Below are 19,067 nucleotides of genomic sequence, written 5' to 3' on the forward strand. Positions count from 1 at the left end.
ACCGTAGAGACATATTTTGATTTGAGTATTGAAGATCACAGCAGTTGTCTATCTGCTCCGTGACAGTCCAACCGACATCGATCGAGTCATAAGATTGGGCGCACAAAAAATGTGTTTCTCAGCCACAATAAATCGAGACTGTCAGTGAAAAGTAAATACGAAACCAGATGATTCTGCCGTTTCCTCGGTCAAGACCGTCTCCCTGTTCATCACTGCGTTTAGACAGACTGGCAAATACGGTCGGAGTCAGTTGGGGATATCACCATTGATTCAGTCTTGGAAATTCTCAAATTGTAGCAAAAATGCTCCCCACTACTCTCCAACAACCAGAGTCATTACTCATTGTACAAACAAGCTCTGCTCTGTGCCGTGACTTCTTAAAGAAAGTCCAGATTTCCACAGCCAAGGCGCAGCACACCACAATATTTATGGCTTCAATTTCCCATTTGCATGAAGACAGCAGGGGTCCTTTGCCTCACCAGCCCTTTCACATTCACTCCTCAACTTGTTCGATTCAAATTCATGCAGGGAAGTGCTTAGTTGTATCAGTTCTGCTACTGTGTGGGTCAACGCCCTGTGGAAATGATGCACAAGTGTGAAGCAATCTGTCGCTCCTTTGACTCACTTTCTACCAGTGATGGAGGTGAATCTCTCCTCTTCCCACTTTCCACCTGTCAGTTATGCCAGATGACTGCCTTTGGAGCATAAAAGCACACTCTCTCGTCTTCTCTTCCTCTCTGTAGCTACAGAAAAAAACCCTAATTCCCAAGAAATGAAACAGACAAAAGCATCTGCCTCTGTACCTCAGATGTGCCCACCTTAGCTGCAAAAGAAATACTCCCCGAACACAATGTAGTGAGAGGACAGAGCTTTGATATAAGTACAGAGAGACTGATTCATGCTCTGTTACAGCACAGAAAGCCACACTTCACACGCCGACTACCACTGTGTTCCGAGAAATGAAAAAGGCAGAAAGGAGGGTCATCCTCCCCTCTGTCACCCTATTAACCTCATGCTACCTGAAGGTGACGACTGCAGGCAGAAACCTGTCACAAGGTGTGCTTCACAAGATTCATTTATCTTCCCCACGCCATATGTGCTCATCACTGAGCTTCCTCCAGACTAAATGTGCTTACGGCGGCTGAAGATCATATCTCATCACAAGCAGGCTGATAAAAAGCATAATCATCTACTTTATTTTCATTGCTGTTATCATTGTACTATAACAAGGAAACTGTTGACAATAAAAGTAGCACCAAGAACGGCACATACTACTTCTATAAGGTTTAAACTTTGAAAAGAAATAGTGTGATCCTATTAAAGTATACACACACACACACACACACACACACGTATATATACATATACACATTACCAGCCAAAAGTCTGGACACACCCCTCCATTCAATGTTTTTAATTTCATTTTTTTCTACATTGTAGATTAATACTGAAGACATCAAAACTATAAAAGAATGCATATGGAATTATGTTGTAAACAAAAAAAGTGTTACTCTTCAATATTAATCTACAATGTAGAATACAAATAAATAAAAAGCATTGAATGTATACATATGGGCCTAAAATGTCTTTTTCTTTTCTTTTTTTTAAAAACTTTTTTCATTTTTTTCATTTACCTATTAATATTTACAACACTAATGTACTGTCTTTTGCAAATAAGTTAGAGTGATTATGGCTGTTTTCATTTCTGTATTTCTGTTGGTGCTTTTCACATTTTATATATATATATATATATATATATATATATATATATATATATATATATATATATATATATATATATATATATATGCACACATATGTGTGTGTGTCAGAGTGTATGTGTGTGTGTGTGTGTAATATCAAACATTAATGTATAGTTTACTGTGTTCTATATTTATTTATTTTTATTTTTCACTGTACTTTTTAAGGATTTATTAGCTTTATAGCCCCTGTTCATGGTCACCTGCTCAACCAGTTGAGCTACAGGGGTGCCCTGTAAATGCATTTTTTTGTTGTGGTTTGAGAAAATGACCCTTATAATTTAAAATCTACATATGCTAAAAGTGCAATTGACATAATAACATTCAATAGGAGTGCAGCGTATTACGCATAACTAGTGACAAAGGAGAACTGTGCTTGAATGTTTGTCGATTGACAGCAGGATATACTATCTGGGATGAAATATTGCATCCTGTCACTTCCAGCTTTGTTTTCATTCAAAGAAGAGCTTCATGAGAAGCTTCCTCAGGGAGATTTTCAAGTTTGCATCTCCAGAACCAGGGAAAGGAAAACTGAAATTCTCTATCGATTTTGTCCATTCAAATTTTCCAGTCAAAGCCAGTCTAATGCTTCATAATAAAGGATATGAATGGCACTAAAGAAGCAAAATATGCTGTATTTGCTATTCCAGGCCTCTCTCTCTGCTGCTCTTGAGAAAGGTTTGCACTCATGGAGCTGGTTTGTTTATGTTACTCTTTCAAATATCAGTGCTATTTGGACAGATATTGTTTAATTACTTCTGTTACGACAACATTTTGTGTAACCAAGCAATGCTGCTTATAGAAAGTCTGTCAACAGTTGTTTCCAGTGGTTTCTGTAGATTTACATGTATCTCACAAAAATAAATTGTATGAATTGGTAGAAACTAACAAAATAATCAACAATGTAACTATTCCAACATTGTACAAATGTGAAAAATGATGGGAACGGAACCAAAAGAAGGTTTCTGAGAAAGTAAGAAACAGTGATCTACTGAGTACCAGTGTTCCAGCTTTAAGTCATGTAAGGTTTTAGGTGTATTGTCATGGAGTAATGAGTTTGATTTGATTGATGACTGACTGAAGAACAAGGTAGATGGAATTTTGAATAATCAGTGAATTTCACTGTCAAAACAGCATAAAAGAAATGTTTAAAAAGGCGTTACCTTGATGGCAGTGGAGGCGATCTGGATGTGGTGCAGCTTGCGCAGAGTGCTCTCCCTGTCGATGAAGTAGGAGGCAGCCAGCTGGTGCAGAGCTTCCAGAGTCACAGTGGAGGAGTTACCCGAGTAGTCGCTCACCTCTGCTTTCTTACTCAGTTTCCTCTTATCCACAAATATTGTTAAGGCCTCTTCTCCTGCACAGAAAAAAAAGAAATAGCATTCAGTCGTCTGTGTAGATTCTCAGTCATCCTTCGTACTTCAGCAGAATGTGGCTAGATTTATTTCTGGTTCTTGAACATGTTTTAGCACTCATCTAAAATGCGTCCTTAGTTCTAATTAGTCTAAGCGGTTAGGAGTCCCAGTTAACTTTAGTTTCCCAATAAACACCCACTCAACAACCCGCTGTAGTAATGTAGCCTAGCCAGCGCACTATGACAAGACTCATTTGCATCTAAAGCAGTGGTCCCCAACCACCGGGCCATGGATCATTTAGTACTAGGCCACGCTGACAGAATAAAAACGGTTTATTTTAGATTTTATTTCTGGTGGAGTCTGCAGGTGTTTTATTTTGAAAAATGACTAAATCGTCTTCCTGTCGCTTCCATCTGTGCTGGTTTCCCGCACTTGATGTTAAATGAAGCTGTCAATCTGCCAAAATTATTAAAAAACGTCTCTAGAGAGCTTCTTTTAAAAATGGGAGAGACTTGATGATGACAGAAGGAAAAAGTAAGTAAATATTTAGCAATAACAAATAATTTTATTTGCTTAGGACTCTAAAAAAGATCATTATTACTCCGCCAAGGAACGTGGCGGCAGAGTCATAATGATAAAATTAATAATGAGTAATTATGTGATGATTGACATACATTTGTCTGTCTGTCTGTCCGTCCATCCGTCTGTTTATTTATTTGTTTATTTGGATGGGACAGTGCAAATAAATGAACATACAATCTCATAATAGTTTACACAAGGTTGCAGTAAATACGACAGATTTAGCACAAGGCTAATTTCCAACCGTTGTCCTACACATAATAACATTATTTAAAAACAGACAAATGGATTTGTATGAAATTTTCAAGGAAGGTCAGAAATGACACAAGGGCTAAGTGATTAGATTTTTGCAGTGATGCAGATTATAGTCTGGATCCACGAATTTGTTAAAGATTTCTGTATCATTGCAAGATAGCGTCACTGTAACTATGACAACAAGTGAACACTACGTCTGCTGCCTGCTAACGATCACATGATTGTGATCCTGCTACAGATCCACTGCGGACTTATCGGGACTTATCCATTAGAAATGATACAAGGAACAAGTGATTAAATTGTGGGATTGTTTCCAAGTCCCATCAGTTCCTGCCGCCTGCTACATATTTAGGTCACGTCATTCTGTATCCATACATAACCTAAATGTGCATAACACACGCCTGTGCTCAGCGTAAGGTAATTCCTTTATTAAAGATTTCATCCGATGGAAATGATGTAACAACTGAGCAGCCTTGGCGGAGAACTGCGCTCTCTGAGTGCTTTTCTTGTTTGTTTTGTGCACAATGACTGGTCGGTAGAAAACTGTCTGGCTTGAATCTCGTCCATGGTGCAAAAAAGGTTGGAGACCACTGATCTAAAGCATAAGGGACACTCCTTTGAAAACGGTGACAGCCACATTCTCGACAGATAGTTTGAGAGAGCAGTAAAGTAAGCTGTATGTGGTAAAATGGAACAGACTGTCTACACCTCCACTTATTAGGTATTTATAATGCAGTCCTGGGATTCCTCTCCAGGCAATTTCACACCATTAACCTTGGGTCATTAACAAGCCTTAAGCCATATGAATTGAGGGTGAGAATAAATACTGGAACTCGCCACCGTTTAGTCAAATGCAAGAAAGCCTTTGGGATGAAAATGGGCTACCATTGAGGCACTTTGAATCTGGCTTGCACTTTTTGAAAACTGATTGGGTGTGCACATTATTGCCTTCTAAGTACAAACTCATTTTTAGCTTCTCGGAGGCTGAGCTGTGCTTTCTTGACATAAAATCAAAGAGTTAATATCCTAAGTGTTTTAGTGATTGTTGTGTTTGTCTCTCTCATTGGTGCTAAGCGCTCGTCGGTGAGGTGTTTATATACGGCACTTCCCACAAATCCCCTGTCAATCACAAAGCGTGCCAACTTCTGTCCAATCTTTTCACTCGGATTCTCAGTTAATAAGGTTTTAGTGTCTGCGGTTGGCACATATTTCATAGCAGAACAAAGCTCAGGATACCTTTTAATGTCTTGATATTTTTTTTTTTATTAATTAATCTACAGTTTAACAGTGCCATAATTTTAAAAGCAGCCACCTGCTCCCCTCCAAGAGAGACACACAGAATTCCAGGTGGCTATGAGCTCAGGAGCAGCCAGTACAGACGCCTCTGAAGCATAAAGACACTTGACCACAATTAGGATAAGCAACGTCACCCTGTATCAGAAGCCACCGATCATAGCAATCAGCACTTCATAAGTCTAGGGGCCGTGGTGCAGCACACTCTCTTTGCTTTGAGAGTTCCCAAGACACTGCACATCATATGTCTCATCATAATGCAGTGTTAATGCTTTGGGGCCATTTTTCTGCCCACTGCCTTTCTTACTCTGCTGCTGAAGGGCACCCTCTTGATATCGCAATCTATTTATTAATTTCATTAAGTCCATATGTTTCTGAACACAGAGGCAATCCATTCAGAACCACAGAGGCATGTCTCTGGCAAGAATCCAAGGCAAACTCCTCATTCTCCTCTCTTCATATCACTAAGTACTGGCTGAGAGCCAGAGTGCAGGGCTGCATCAGCTCAGGCAGCTGGAAGGGTTGCATTATCTGGAGCCACTCACAACAGCGACCTTTTCAAAGCCTGGAGTTGGGTATAAAGTAATTGACAAGTGTTGCTGTGTAAAAGCAAATCTGCTTTTCAGGATTTGCCTGCGCATCTTAACTTGGTTTTTTTCCTCCTTTTTTCCCCTTTTCTTCAGTCAGAGAACCATTAGTCCCTGCCCATTCATTTGACTGAAGAAAATCCAAAAAGGGGCAACTGTAACTAGCAGTAGGAGAGGTAGGTTTATAGTACACAGGCTTGTACATGTATTCATACATCTCTAAAGACTAACTTCTGTGCTGGCAGTGACATATAATTCAGTTATGATGTTTTATTGAGTTACTCTGAGTGAACTGCATTATTGTGCCATGTCCATCTGTTTACCATATGGACTGACTGGGAGAGCAAATACTAAAAGCTTTTATCATCGCAAATTGTATACTTCACTAAACCTCATTTCATCTGGGAGAGAAATAATTCCTTGAAGCACATTTTCTCTCTTATAAAGTACTACAACACATAGGCTAAGTTTTCCTACTCTGGACTTTTCAAAAAAAACAAAACAAACAAACACTGCTGTTTTATTCTACATAAATCGTTAACAAATAAAAATGCTGACCTGGGACCCATTAGCTGTATCTCCTTTCTTTTTTTTTCTTTTTTTTTTTTGCATTACAACAGTAATGTGTTGCCATTTTTATTATCCAGTCTTTTTGCAGGGTTCTTGTTTCCAGCAAAGTCAATCAGAGATATTAAAATCAGCCAAAGACAGTTTCAAACAAATCACAGAATTGATCCTAATTGCTTTGGTAGTTACATCTGATCAAATCTGCCAGCAACAATTTTCATTTCACTCAGAAAAATTGATGGAAGCTCTCCATAAATGTGAAGGCTGCATCTGTTTGAAATCAGGAAACCACTGTTCCAAAAATCAATGACTTCTGAATCTGTCACCACTGTCATTGTGAGCTGCATTTATGCACGTTGGATAAGTGAACGAGTCAGGCCAGTTATTTTTCCAATAGGTTCAGTTAGTCAATATATTTATGTATGCAACCACAAAGATAAGCAATAAAGATATATAATGTAGTCATCTTATGAACAGTAAACCAACAGTGTTCTCCTGTACCTCCCAGTGTAGCTGACAACAGGAAGTGAGTTCCATATTTCCTGATCAGGTTGTCAGTGATCATCTGGGTGGCGGGCCGGCGGCCCAGGAGTCGAATGTTCCTGATGAACTCAGGGGTCAAAGGTAACGGAGACTCCAGGAAATCTCTCCTTTCCACTGCCAAGTTGTTCACCTTCCATCTCCCAAACTCCCTAGAAAGAATCACAAAACACACAAACAACATGAGAAGTGATGATAAATGAGGATGTCCTGATTAGATTTTAGAGGTTGGGAATAGATTTTTAAAAAAAACTGATCAGTATGGTTTTTACTGAGCCTGAACCTAAGCCCAATCCTTTGCTACGTCCACTGACATGCAGATGTCAGAAAGAGACAGCAGAATTTGTTCCAGGATGGTAGGGATGGAAAATTAGATTTTTTTGTTGATGAATGCAATCCAGCAGCCACTTGTAAAATCTGCAGCCTGAGTATTCAAACATGTATAAACATGTATTGAATCAGGACTTGGTATCTGCAGACACTAAATGTTAAATGACTCGGATCAGATCAAGGGGCAACAAAAACTTGAGTAAGAAAGCTTCAGTAATAAATATGCACTTGTATTGGGAGAACTAAAATGATCAATTGTGTCTATCCATGACACAATTAACGCTGACAATTCCAATCATCACTTTTAAAGAGCTGTTTGCCGACAAATGGGTCCGTTTTGTTTATGAGTGTGCATATCTTGATCTACAGGTGGCAGCAATGTGCCGATATTTGCCTCAATGCACCAAAAGCAGCAAGGAAGAAGATACACACAAGCCAATAAACATGTAAAGTAAGCTTAATTTCAATTACTAAAAAACCTCAAACTATTGCTATTTGCACAAAAAGTCCAAAGAGCCCCATAAAGTTATTTATGCACCTAAAATATTTAACAATTTCTAAGCCTGTTGCATTTTTTTTCTGCTTATTCCTTTTTTTAAAAAATATATTGTTGTAAATTAAATGATTTTGGATTTGGACTGCTGTTGGAACAAAACAACTTTAAAACAAATTCGTACTGTCTGGGAGGTTTTCCATTTTCACCCAGAATTTGGATGTTCAATAAACTGAAAAACAATAAATAGTAGAATAAAGAATTAATTTTAAAAAAAGGCAAATTCATAATGAATAGCATTCAATTATAGCAGTCCTAGTGCTATGGTAGAATTAGTTTTGCATGGACAGACCCATCTCCACAGCACTGTGTCACTGATGGAGAATGATCTAGTTGGACTCATTATCATTCTGCTTGTTTGCATCACGATTGTCTTGGATGATCCAAAGCCCAGGATGCAGTGTTGGTGCCTTCAGTCCAACAGCAAGAGAAGGGAGTGTAAGGGGAAGAGAATGTCGCAAGAAATATTAGCTAAAACAACATACTTGTACCCACTCATTAGATCTGGTGAATCAGACTAAGATAGAGAAGCTGACAGCATCTGCTTCTTAGGCAGGTGGCATTGTATACAACAATTGCCTAGAACTTAGTCAGTGGAATAAATGGCACACAGAGAAAGACAGAGAAGAGAGGGAACGACACAGAGAGCAGCGAATATAATTCATTTTATGTCATGTGCTTTGGCAGTGTTAGAAGCCCCTCGACCATGCTGACACTGGCGGAATTGAAGTAAAACAAAAAGACAACTGAATGAAAAAAGAGAGAAAGTTTGTGAGGAGAAACGAAAAAAAAGCATTCAGACACAAACCTGGTATCAGCTGAAACCATGACTTTCACGTGGAATGGAAATGTGCTCCAACTACACAGCTGACAGACGTTTTCACTAACAACCTCACCATGGCAGAGATATACTGTGCGACTAAATGAATAAGTACAAGTTGGTACAAGACATTTTTCAGATAGAGAATGTACTCCATGATGAGAGAGAAAACAAAATGGGAGCAAAGCTACCGTAAACATGATGAATAAGGCCTAAACTAAAGACTATATTAGCTTTTCTTATCTTTCCATGTTCTTTCATTTCCCTCTGACAACAGCCTGACCTCAACCATGAGAGCAGCATATATGCAACATTCAATGAGGAATAATCACCAAAAGCAGCAGTGATCACAATGTCTCTGGTGATTTTCATGTAATTGCGTCTTGGAAATGATAAAACAGAGATAAAATGAATAACATTTAATAAACCATGAATGCTTTTAAAGATATGAATTTCTTTTTTCCTATCTTACTCCTACAGCTTTTAAGCTGCTGCAACTTTCAACTTCCAAATACAAAAAAAAAAAAAAAACATTATGAGAGTAAAAAAGATAATGTATGTCAAAGGCAGCATGATAAGCTGAAGTGGAGCAACACTCGAGGAGCCAAAGGATATGGATGTGCCATCAATAACAAACAACCTGGCACCCTGCATGCATTCTTCCTCCTATTTTTGTTAAACATTTGCCCAAGGCTCAGCCCTTTGAACTGACTTTGCTTTTGGCAGTGCTTTGGCTCTATACAAAGTTATTTAACTATCAGGAAGTTAAAGGTGTTTAGTGAAAGATTTTGATGTGAGGTGTCCTTCACACATCATTTTGTGCACTCCTTCACTTGGAGTTACACACTCAGCACAACAGAGAGAGCAGCATGTGAAGTCAAATTAGCGTTCCACGTTTGTTTGTCTTACATTTGGCAAAACGGTACAAATTTGAGGTTGAGAACAGTGTATTTTGGGAAAAGAAGGGCACATGGCACACTTTATCTGAACAGTTTGGCTTAGAATTTTAGACTACATTTTAGTTTGTTCAAAGAAAAAAAAATGCTCTGTATTAAAACCAAAATGATGACAGAAATGTAGATTTTATGTTTTCTCTGAGCAACACAATATTGCATTTATGACAACTAAACTGGAATTCAACGAACTAAATGACCGCTGCCAGTGAAAGTAATGTTCATACCAGAGAGTAACTTGTTTCATCAATTTAGTTTCATCATAGTAAAGCTTTGAAGAAGCCTCATGAGTGTGAAGTTAATCACCAAAGGCACCAAAGCGGAGATAAAACTAAATCAACTTCTGCAGCTTCTTGGAGGCAGAGACTTGAGCTCTGACATCGAAATGCTAAGGTTGAGACAGCTGCTAGACCGACAGCTCAAAAGTCACAACATAACATAAAAAAGATGACTAAAAACCTGACTATATAATCTCCAGGGAAAGCCTTTCGACAAAATGTTGCTGTGATTGATATAAACACAGTCATTTACTCCGTTAAAGACATATGAACTGCCTGTTTATGGATACAGACTTGCAAACACACACAGTTTCCTGAAGATGCCAGATACTGTATACCTAGGAAGCTGCAGTCACCCAGGTTTTACAGCTCAGTACCACCCAAAGAAAAATCCAGGTAATTTCGATGAAAGTGTTGCCACTTGCCCCGAGCAGGCAAATTCACAATTTGTACTCTGACCACAGCTAACCTGCTGTCATAACAAATTGGATAAGAGTACCAATGGCCAAACTCCATATGACTAAGGCAGCGCAAGATCAAAAATGTGAGGTCAAGGCAGTGTGCTGTACAGAGACTCTGCTCTCTGGACTCAGGAACTCTTAATCTGTAGCCCCACTATGGGCCTAAAATGTCTTTTTTTTCATTTTTTTGTCAGCTATTAATATTTACAACACTAATCCACTGGGGTTTTTTTTCAAATAAGGTAGAGTGATTATGGTTGCTTTTAGTTTTGTATTTCCGTTGGTGCTCTTCACGTTATATATGTACATACCGTTCAAAAGTTTGGGGTCACCCAGGCAATTCCATGTTTTCCATTAAAACTCACTTTTATTCATGTGCTAACATAACCGCACAAGTGTTTTCAAATGATCAATTAGCCTTTCAACACCATTAGCTAACACAATGTAGCATTAGAACACAATAGTGATGGTTGCTGGAAATGTTCCTCTGTACCCCTATGGAGATATTCCATTAAAAATCAGCTGTTTCCAGCTAGAATAGTCATTTATCACATTAACAATGTATAGACTGGATTTATAATTCATTTCATTTAACCTATTTTTTTAAAAAGCTTTTTATTTTTCAAAAATACTCACATTTCTAAGGTTTTTTTTGGAGATCACAATTTTCAAATCTTAAAGAAGTGGTATATGTGGTTCTTGGTGCTACTTTCATTAACATTTTCCTTATAACACACTGAAAATAAAGTAGTTGGTTGTGCTTTTTAGCAGCCTGATGTGTATAATTTGCCCATAATCTGCATATTATGACTACATCATTCATATATATATCCTTACATTATATCTATTATGTCCATATCTTACAGAAATATCATTATATCCATATCGTATGTCTATTAGTATATAGCATGTTCATTGCAACAGTTTATTCATAGCATCCCAATAATCTGTATATTATGTCTATATTCATTCATATATATTCTGATACGTCTGTCGGCACAGTATGTTCATTGTACCTTCAACTGTATTAGGCCTATAGCAAGCCATTCATATTTCAAAGTTATAATACATCAACTCTCATTCACCCTGTATATCTTTGTACATTTGTAAATCTTGCATTTGCTGCCTTTTGCCCCGCTGGTTAGATGTCACACTGCATTGTTACCTTTACTTTCACATCTGTAATGACAATAAAGTTAATCTAATCTAATCTAAGAACGAAAGGGCCAGAAAAAAAGGTTATATTGTGTCTCTCGACCAACCTGTCACCAATACCATTTACCTTGTAGTGAGAGTGAAGATAAAGACTTCTTGCAGTGAAATTCAAGTTTGTTTGTTTTTTACCCTGCTAACATGCCTACATGGTGTTGGAAGAGATACCTTGAGCGAAATATGCAGCCAAAGCCATGGCTGAGTTTCCCCACCTTGAAACATCAGCGTGCTATCTGACATACAGATTCAGACTTCTGGGGTTCGACACACAACAAACTAAAGGAACTAACCCTGTCAGTGTACATGGGTGGGTCTTTCAGTACCACTATTCTACTTCTGAATAGGTTTCCAACTCAAACAGGTACAGCCAAATTGCTCCAATATTACAGCTTCCCATCGTGTAATGCAGTAGATGTACAGTGTTCGAACAGAGTCTCAGGTGAGCTGGTGTGCTCCAGCTGCATCTAGCACGTAGGGGTGGGTGGAGAGAGAGGGAGCAACTTTGTAGATCGGCACATTGTCAAGGAAGCAACAGAAAGAGTTACATCAAAACCATTTTAAGAGAAGAAGGGAGCATTTTCATTTTCAAGCAAAAAACCCAAAACATCTAAATATCTAATCCTGACACACACATATGAGATTTTATGTTTAAATCAACAACTAAACATCTACAGAGGGATTTTATGCCAATATAGAAGAGGAGTACGTGAAATTCTCCCAAAACAGGAATTCTATAATTCTCTGACAGTTGGGCTAATTTAATCTGCAAAGGAAGATTGTGTGATGCAATCTAAGAGATTGTGCTGTCAGGTATTGCTGCTTTCAGCTGCACTTGTTATGTTGTTTGCTTCTGTTCCCAGGGAAACACCTCTGTCTAATCTGACAGACTGCTAAAGTGCTTTCAAACAGGTAGAAGTTGCAGCTGCCTCTGTTGTCTAAAATGTAAACACAGTGAGAGCTGTGGGACTGAGGTCAACAGCAGCTGTAGCTCTGACAGATGTGCACTTTTTACCACTGGGCCAAAGGAAAAGATACAGAAACGGATCCCTGCATTACACCGTTTCACCACTAGACAAGGACGAATGAATGAAGATAGCTGAAGCAAGAGCACCTTCAAAGTTTATTTATCTAGTCTGGACAATAGATGAAGTTTAGCAGCATTTTTTGCTCATTTAGACAAATACTTAATGTCCAAGAGAAATACTTAAAGCCACAATCAACACAAAGTTGGCAGTATCATATGAACATTTTACAGCTTAATTTAATTTACTTCTCCTGAATTTAATGTGTCCAAATCACATAAAACAGGAAAAATTCAAAGACTTCAAAGTAATTGGAAAGCAGCTACCATTAAATTCTTCAGAATAATCCTAATGCTAAACTTCCTCTTGTTCAATAGTTTCAATAGTGAAGCAAATATATATTTTACTGACAAACTGTATCAGGTATGTGCTTCATATTTTATTCTCTACCTTTTAGTTTTCTAACAAGCCGATGCAAACTTTGAAATCAATTCATTAAAGATCTTATAGTACTACATCATCCGAGCAGAATTCTTCGCTCTCAGACTGCAGGCTAACTTGTAGCTCCCAGAATTTCTAAAAGTAGAATGGGAGGCAGAGCCTTCAGTTATCAGCTCCTCTCCTGTGGAACCAGCTCCCAGTGTGCGTTCGGGAGGCGGACACCCTCTCTACTTTTAAGACCAGGCTTGAAACCTTCCTTTTTAACAAAGCTTCGAGTTAGGGCTGACTGGGGGACCCTGAGGGGGTCAGTTGGAGTCCACATGTACAGGACACAACTGACAATGTTTGCATCTTACTACCAGCTATATATGTAGTATATTTAATGTCAGAGCCTTACACCATAAGAGTAAACTTATGAATCAGTTGCAATGCTGGCTTGTACTTTGTATGTATCATCTACGTTACTCTTTTCATGCATGTATCCCAATCTCCCCCCACCACCTCTTCTGTCCCTCTCAACCCACAGGTGGCAGATGGGTCCCCCATATGAGCCAGTTTCTGCTCAAAGTTTCTTCCCATTAAAAGGCCACTGTCGCCTTAGGGCTTGCTCTGGGGGTTCATTCATATGGGTTCTGTAAAGCATCTTGAGACAATCTGAATTGTAATTAGCACTATATAAATAAAATAAAATTGAATTGAATTGAATTTTGAACCATTAGAAGACCATAATTTTAACTATACTTACAACTCATGCTCACAGAAACTAGGTGTGAGAGCAATACGAGCACAAAGAACAGTGTCATCAAACGGAAATCCATCCTTGCAAGGGAGCATTTCTGTTCTGCGAGTGCACAGAACAGTGTCTGAGTAGAGAAACGTACTCATGAGGGACCGTTTCTCCTCCTCGTGCATAAATGTGGTCCCACAAGCACAGTAGCGTGACGAGCGTTTGCTCGACCCTCCCTGAGTGCTCACAACTGCTCCACAGTTAGTCGCCCACATGTCAAGTTGACTTTTGAGAGTTTGGAGGCAAGGACAGTGGCTAATAACTCTGCTCCTTTGATTGGTCACTTTGAGCACCCAGTCTGTAGCCTTTCTCCGGTCCTTTGACAGTGGTGGAAGAAGAGACAACAGCACAGAGCAGAAGAAGCCCTGCAACTGAGAGTCTTTCACTCATTTTTTTTTTTAAAATAAAAGTACAACAGTATTTGTGACAAAATACACCTCAAGAACCAACGGGGGGGGGGGGGGGGGGGGGGGGGCAGAATGGTCCATTTCATAATATTACATCATTAAATTATGATCACTGATGGATCAGTGTGTTTGCCTCTTTAACGTTGCAGATGCTGAAGGTGAAGCTGGTTTTGATATTTACTGCTTGGTAGATTGCACATTTTTTCCTTGGGGATCCATAACCGTTCATCTAAATCAAATATTTAGTCATTACTTTCTCATAATTTTGCACCATAATCTATCTCCTCATCATATTATGTACTATTAATTACATGTAACGTAAGAATGAAAACAAACAAACAAAAAAAATGGGTAGAAGTTTAAAGTACTAGAAAAGGTACATAGTCAAGTAAAATACAAATACCATATTATTGTACATCATTACAGTACTTAAACCACCACACTACACCCTAAATGACTTGATAGTGACTCCTTTATGATGTGGCTATTGATGTTTATTACATTTTGTTTAGTTATTGATATCTTTCTGTGTTTTATATGCAGTGAAAAACAACATGTTGACATGTTGCATTTTACCTTGAAGAAGGTACGTGTCATTACTCTATCCAGCTGTAGGACATGGACAGACAATAAATCACAAAAAAATATCAGTGTTCAACAGAATTTGGTTAATTCTTCTTCTCAACACCATTCATGTAACGATGATAAATGTAAACCCCGGCAACACCCACTGCTCCTGCCTCTAAAGTCAACTTGGAACCAAGTGAGCATCAGGTAGTTGTGATCACACAGGGAGGGTCACTGTCCTGTGCTTGTTGTACCGCATTTGTTCCTGTAGAGCACAAACACTTCCTCGACAATGTGCTTTTCCTTCACAGATGGATATAGCCTTCAGGTCTGTCAAGTGGAGCCAAGGGGAAGCGCTTAAAACCAACATTCTCTCTAACAGCTAGTTGTAAAAACAAGTCTGATTGTAAATGAAGTCAATGAGAAAATTATCCTACTGCTCATATGATCTGTTACTTAATCTGTTCAAAACAATCCTTGAGAGGTTTTGGCATCAATCGACTTCTTCAACACAGCTTGGTGTTCAGTAAATTATGGCTTCATTTTGAGTAAATCAGATAAAAGAGAGTTGGTTGTTTTAGGGTGGGACTACCTTGTGATTGACAGACGGCTACCATATCACCATACATGTTGTTGTTGGGTTCTCCTGTCAGATCCATCATTCATTTGTCATGTCAGCTTTCAAAAGACCAATATATTAATGCTAAACTTTACACCAGTGGGTGATATCACTACATCCGTCTTTCTCCTACGGTCTATGTTTTCCATGAACACTGCTTTGTGCAGTCACACAGCATAAACGCCTTCTGGCGAGAAAGGTTTTCCACTAGGACAAATTCTATTCTGTGCACGTTAATCACATGCACGCGTCTGGTTTCTGTGTCCATGGGTTTTAAGACTAATTAAATGCCATAGTTTTCAAGTTCTCCTAAAAAGCAGCTCGTTTCTTCTGAGTCTTCAGTTTGCAGCAGAAACCATTTACTGCTCTACCAGCAGTGAGATGAAGAAAGAAGTCTGTGGAGGATAAAAATATTCCATTTATGCTCGGACTGGAATGAATACTAAGTCATGATAGTGAGGAATAGAGGAAAAAAATCAGCTAAACATGAAAAAAGACAAGCCTCCTACAGAGACATAACCTAGTTCAGCATGTGTAACTAGAACTAATTAAATAGATACTTGCAGCATTAAAGCCATTTGAAGAGCAGCACTATTTTTGATGTTTTTAATATGTACAACTCAGATATTAGGCCAGGACTGAGATTGTATTTATATTTGTGAACACTTTCCATTACAAATCCGCATGGCAATGGATTTCTGAAGAGACAGTTATGAAGTCACAGACAGATATCACAGCTGTAATTATAATAGATCGGCTGTGATTACTTTGAAATTTCTCTGGGCGGGTACAAGAGTGTGGTGCCAATTTTTGCTGTCTGACTGGCACTGCTCCAAATTTACTCACATAATCATGCTTATGTGGGGGAAAAAAGGGAATGGAAAAATGTTCCTCAAAGAACTCTGCCTTTTTAGAGAGCACTCTGTTCGTTTTAGAAGTTTCTTTATTTTTCTAAGGGCCATATTCTGATGCTGTGTGATCATCAAAAGCACAAACCCCATGTAGAAATGCACAGGACTGCCTTGAATGATGGACTATTCCTGTGAGATTTCACCGTGTGGCAGGAAATAACAAATGTTTAGTAAATGTATGTGAACTGCATTGTCCAATCAGTCAAATGTTGCACTTTTCTGTCTTCACAGTAAAAGCTTGACTGCCGTGATCAGAATGGGTTTAACAACCTTGGCTGCAGATGATGGATGGAGGGAGTGTGGCCTTTTGAAAGGGTATATATCACATTAAACAAGGAGTAATGAGGAAAGCTCAAACACACAGATGTTTAAATGATACAAAGCACAAATCCCCTAGAATTCAAACTGCGGCACACAAAAGTTAGTACAAGCTGGCAGTGGAGATTTGCAATGCATATCATTTTCATTTTCTGTTCTATAAACACGGAACAAGGACGATTCACACAATATTAAGCAGAAACTGTGTAGGAAGTAAACATAATGATGTTAAATGGATATGTGGTACCTGCTGACCTTTTTGCTGACACTGTAGTATTCAGACGAAGCTTTGACTAATCTCTTGCTCAGATATATCTAGTGTAGCTATTAATCTTCTCCTCATTTCATGCCATACAAATAAATGACCTCTTCAAATGGGACACTGTCTCTTGAGTTCCACTTTGCAGCGTGAGAGCAGCAGTTCAAAGCTGCAGCAGCATGTTCTGTGGGTGAAAAAAAAAAAAAAGACAGGGGGATACATGGGGAGGGAGGGGGGGTGAGAAGGAGGGAGTGTGGGGGGGGACAGGTACAGAGAGAGCATTCGCAAATCCCCGTTGTCGTTCGTTTCTTCAGTTATCGTTGACTGTGATAAGCTAGCCCTGTCTTATCTTAAACCCCCGATAGGCCAAATGGTTCATCCTGCAAGGAAAGCATGAAATGAAATGGGTTTCACCACAGAGTTGATTTTAGGGGCTGCAATCCCCCCTACAACCAGCTAAGTCATTATTATTATCATTTCATTGCTCCTTTCACAGCGGTACATCAGTTTCATCTCTGTAACTCTCTTGACGCCATCCTAGCCGAGATGTTAAAGCTGTTGAATTTCCATCAAATTAAAAGAAAGCCTTTTTTTAAAAGTTGGTTCACTTCTGCATCTAGAAAATAACAAAGAATATTTATTGAAATACTGCATATTGACTTGTACTAATGCTCAAATACATATCAGATGGATATATGTTGCACTTCTGTCCCTCTGTGACAAGTTCACCACCATAGTTACTGGAGAACATGTAAAATACTTGCAAAATACAATGTTTTGTTGAAGGTTAAACCACTAGTTACCGTTTATTTATTGCTTGTAACCTCCTTGAAAATGGCGTAGGGTCTAGTTGGGATCACTCGTCACATGTCTGGTGTTTGGTTGCCTCTAAGAGACTTTAAGTCCTCGTTTGGTTTGTTAACATGTTGTTACTACTGCAGTTGATATGTGTATGTTTTCATGTGCTCTGTGTGCTTCCTTTCTATGCGCCAATTTAATATTCAAATAGGGCTGTGCCGTACCGATGACAGGATTGGTCGAGCTACCGAAGAAAGCGGTGCGTAAGGCGAAGGATGCCATAGCCAGAAGTCATAGGGTCAGCTGGGCGGGCCATCCTCCACTGCATGCCAACCGGCACACACATTTTGAGCCCAGCGTTCTTTGTATAGACAAAGAAAGGGAAAGGGATGTAAGACTTTATTTTAACCACTTTTATTTTGGTAGGTAAGACAGATTCCCAAGGATAGTGTGGCTTTTGTTTGTTATGTTGGCTTGTAGCTCACTCTGAATTTAATTTATATGTTTCCACTGATTTGTTTTTTGTTAACCACAACCTTTGTTATCGTATGACATTTGTTTGGTAAAAGAAACGATTCATTTCTCAGAGGAAAAAGTGTTTGGTGTGGCTGCTTGAGACCTGTGAAGGATGGCATTTTCTGTTGAGCAGCCCCTAGGCTGGGTGTAACACATGTCCTTATGGTGTACTGTATATAATAGAATACAGACAATGAGTAAAAAATCAACGCCACACGTTCTAAAGAAAGCAATGTTGTCTTAGCCATTTTAAGGTAGGATGGGATTATTTTCATGATAAATACACTACTAGTCAAAAGTTTGGACACACCTTCTCATTCAATGTTTTTTTTTTTTTTTTTAAATCATTTTCTACATTGTAGATTAACACTGAAGACATCAAAACTATAAAAGAATACATATGGAATTATGTTTTAAACAAAAAAGTATAAATCTTCAGTATTAATCTACATTGTGGAAAATAATACAAATAAATAAAAGGCATTGAATGAGAGGGTGTGTCCAAACTTTGACTTGTAGTGTACCTCTAAATGCATTTTTAAAGTTTAATCAGTGCCCAGTGATGGACTTACAGGTCTATAGAGTTTTACCAATACAGACCAAAAAGGCAAATGAGAAAGGTCCAAAATCTGCATACAAATTCGATTAGCAGAAGTTTCTGTGCTCCATCAGTCTTCTCATAACTGCAGACCAAACCCTAGATTGGAAACCACAGCGCAATATCTAACTCTGTATGAAATAGATCAAATAAACTACACCACAGAGTTTCTTATGCACTAATGCAACAGTAATTTAATAATGTAATATATAATACTATGCCAGCTGCAGGAACCATGTTTCTTTAGAAAGAAGCACCTTTGAATTTGATGTTGGTAATGAAAG

The 19,067-nt window shown here is 38.6% G+C and overlaps 1 protein-coding gene across 1 annotated transcript in view; it reads right to left on the reverse strand.

Annotated features, from left to right (window-relative positions):
* brinp3a.2 (bone morphogenetic protein/retinoic acid inducible neural-specific 3a, tandem duplicate 2) overlaps nt 1-19,067 on the reverse strand; it is a 62,289-nt gene that overhangs the window by 20,405 nt on the left and 22,817 nt on the right. The window contains exons 3-4 of the mRNA XM_023268630.3: nt 6,895-7,085; nt 2,924-3,114 (exon numbers count right to left, since the gene is read on the reverse strand). Of these exons, the coding sequence (XP_023124398.1) occupies nt 2,924-3,114; nt 6,895-7,085 (382 nt within the window). The remainder of the gene's footprint in view (nt 1-2,923; nt 3,115-6,894; nt 7,086-19,067) is intronic.

The sequence above is a fragment of the Amphiprion ocellaris genome, chromosome 2 (genome assembly GCF_022539595.1).
Source record: "Amphiprion ocellaris isolate individual 3 ecotype Okinawa chromosome 2, ASM2253959v1, whole genome shotgun sequence".
In the NCBI taxonomy this organism is placed as follows: Eukaryota; Metazoa; Chordata; class Actinopteri; family Pomacentridae; genus Amphiprion; species Amphiprion ocellaris.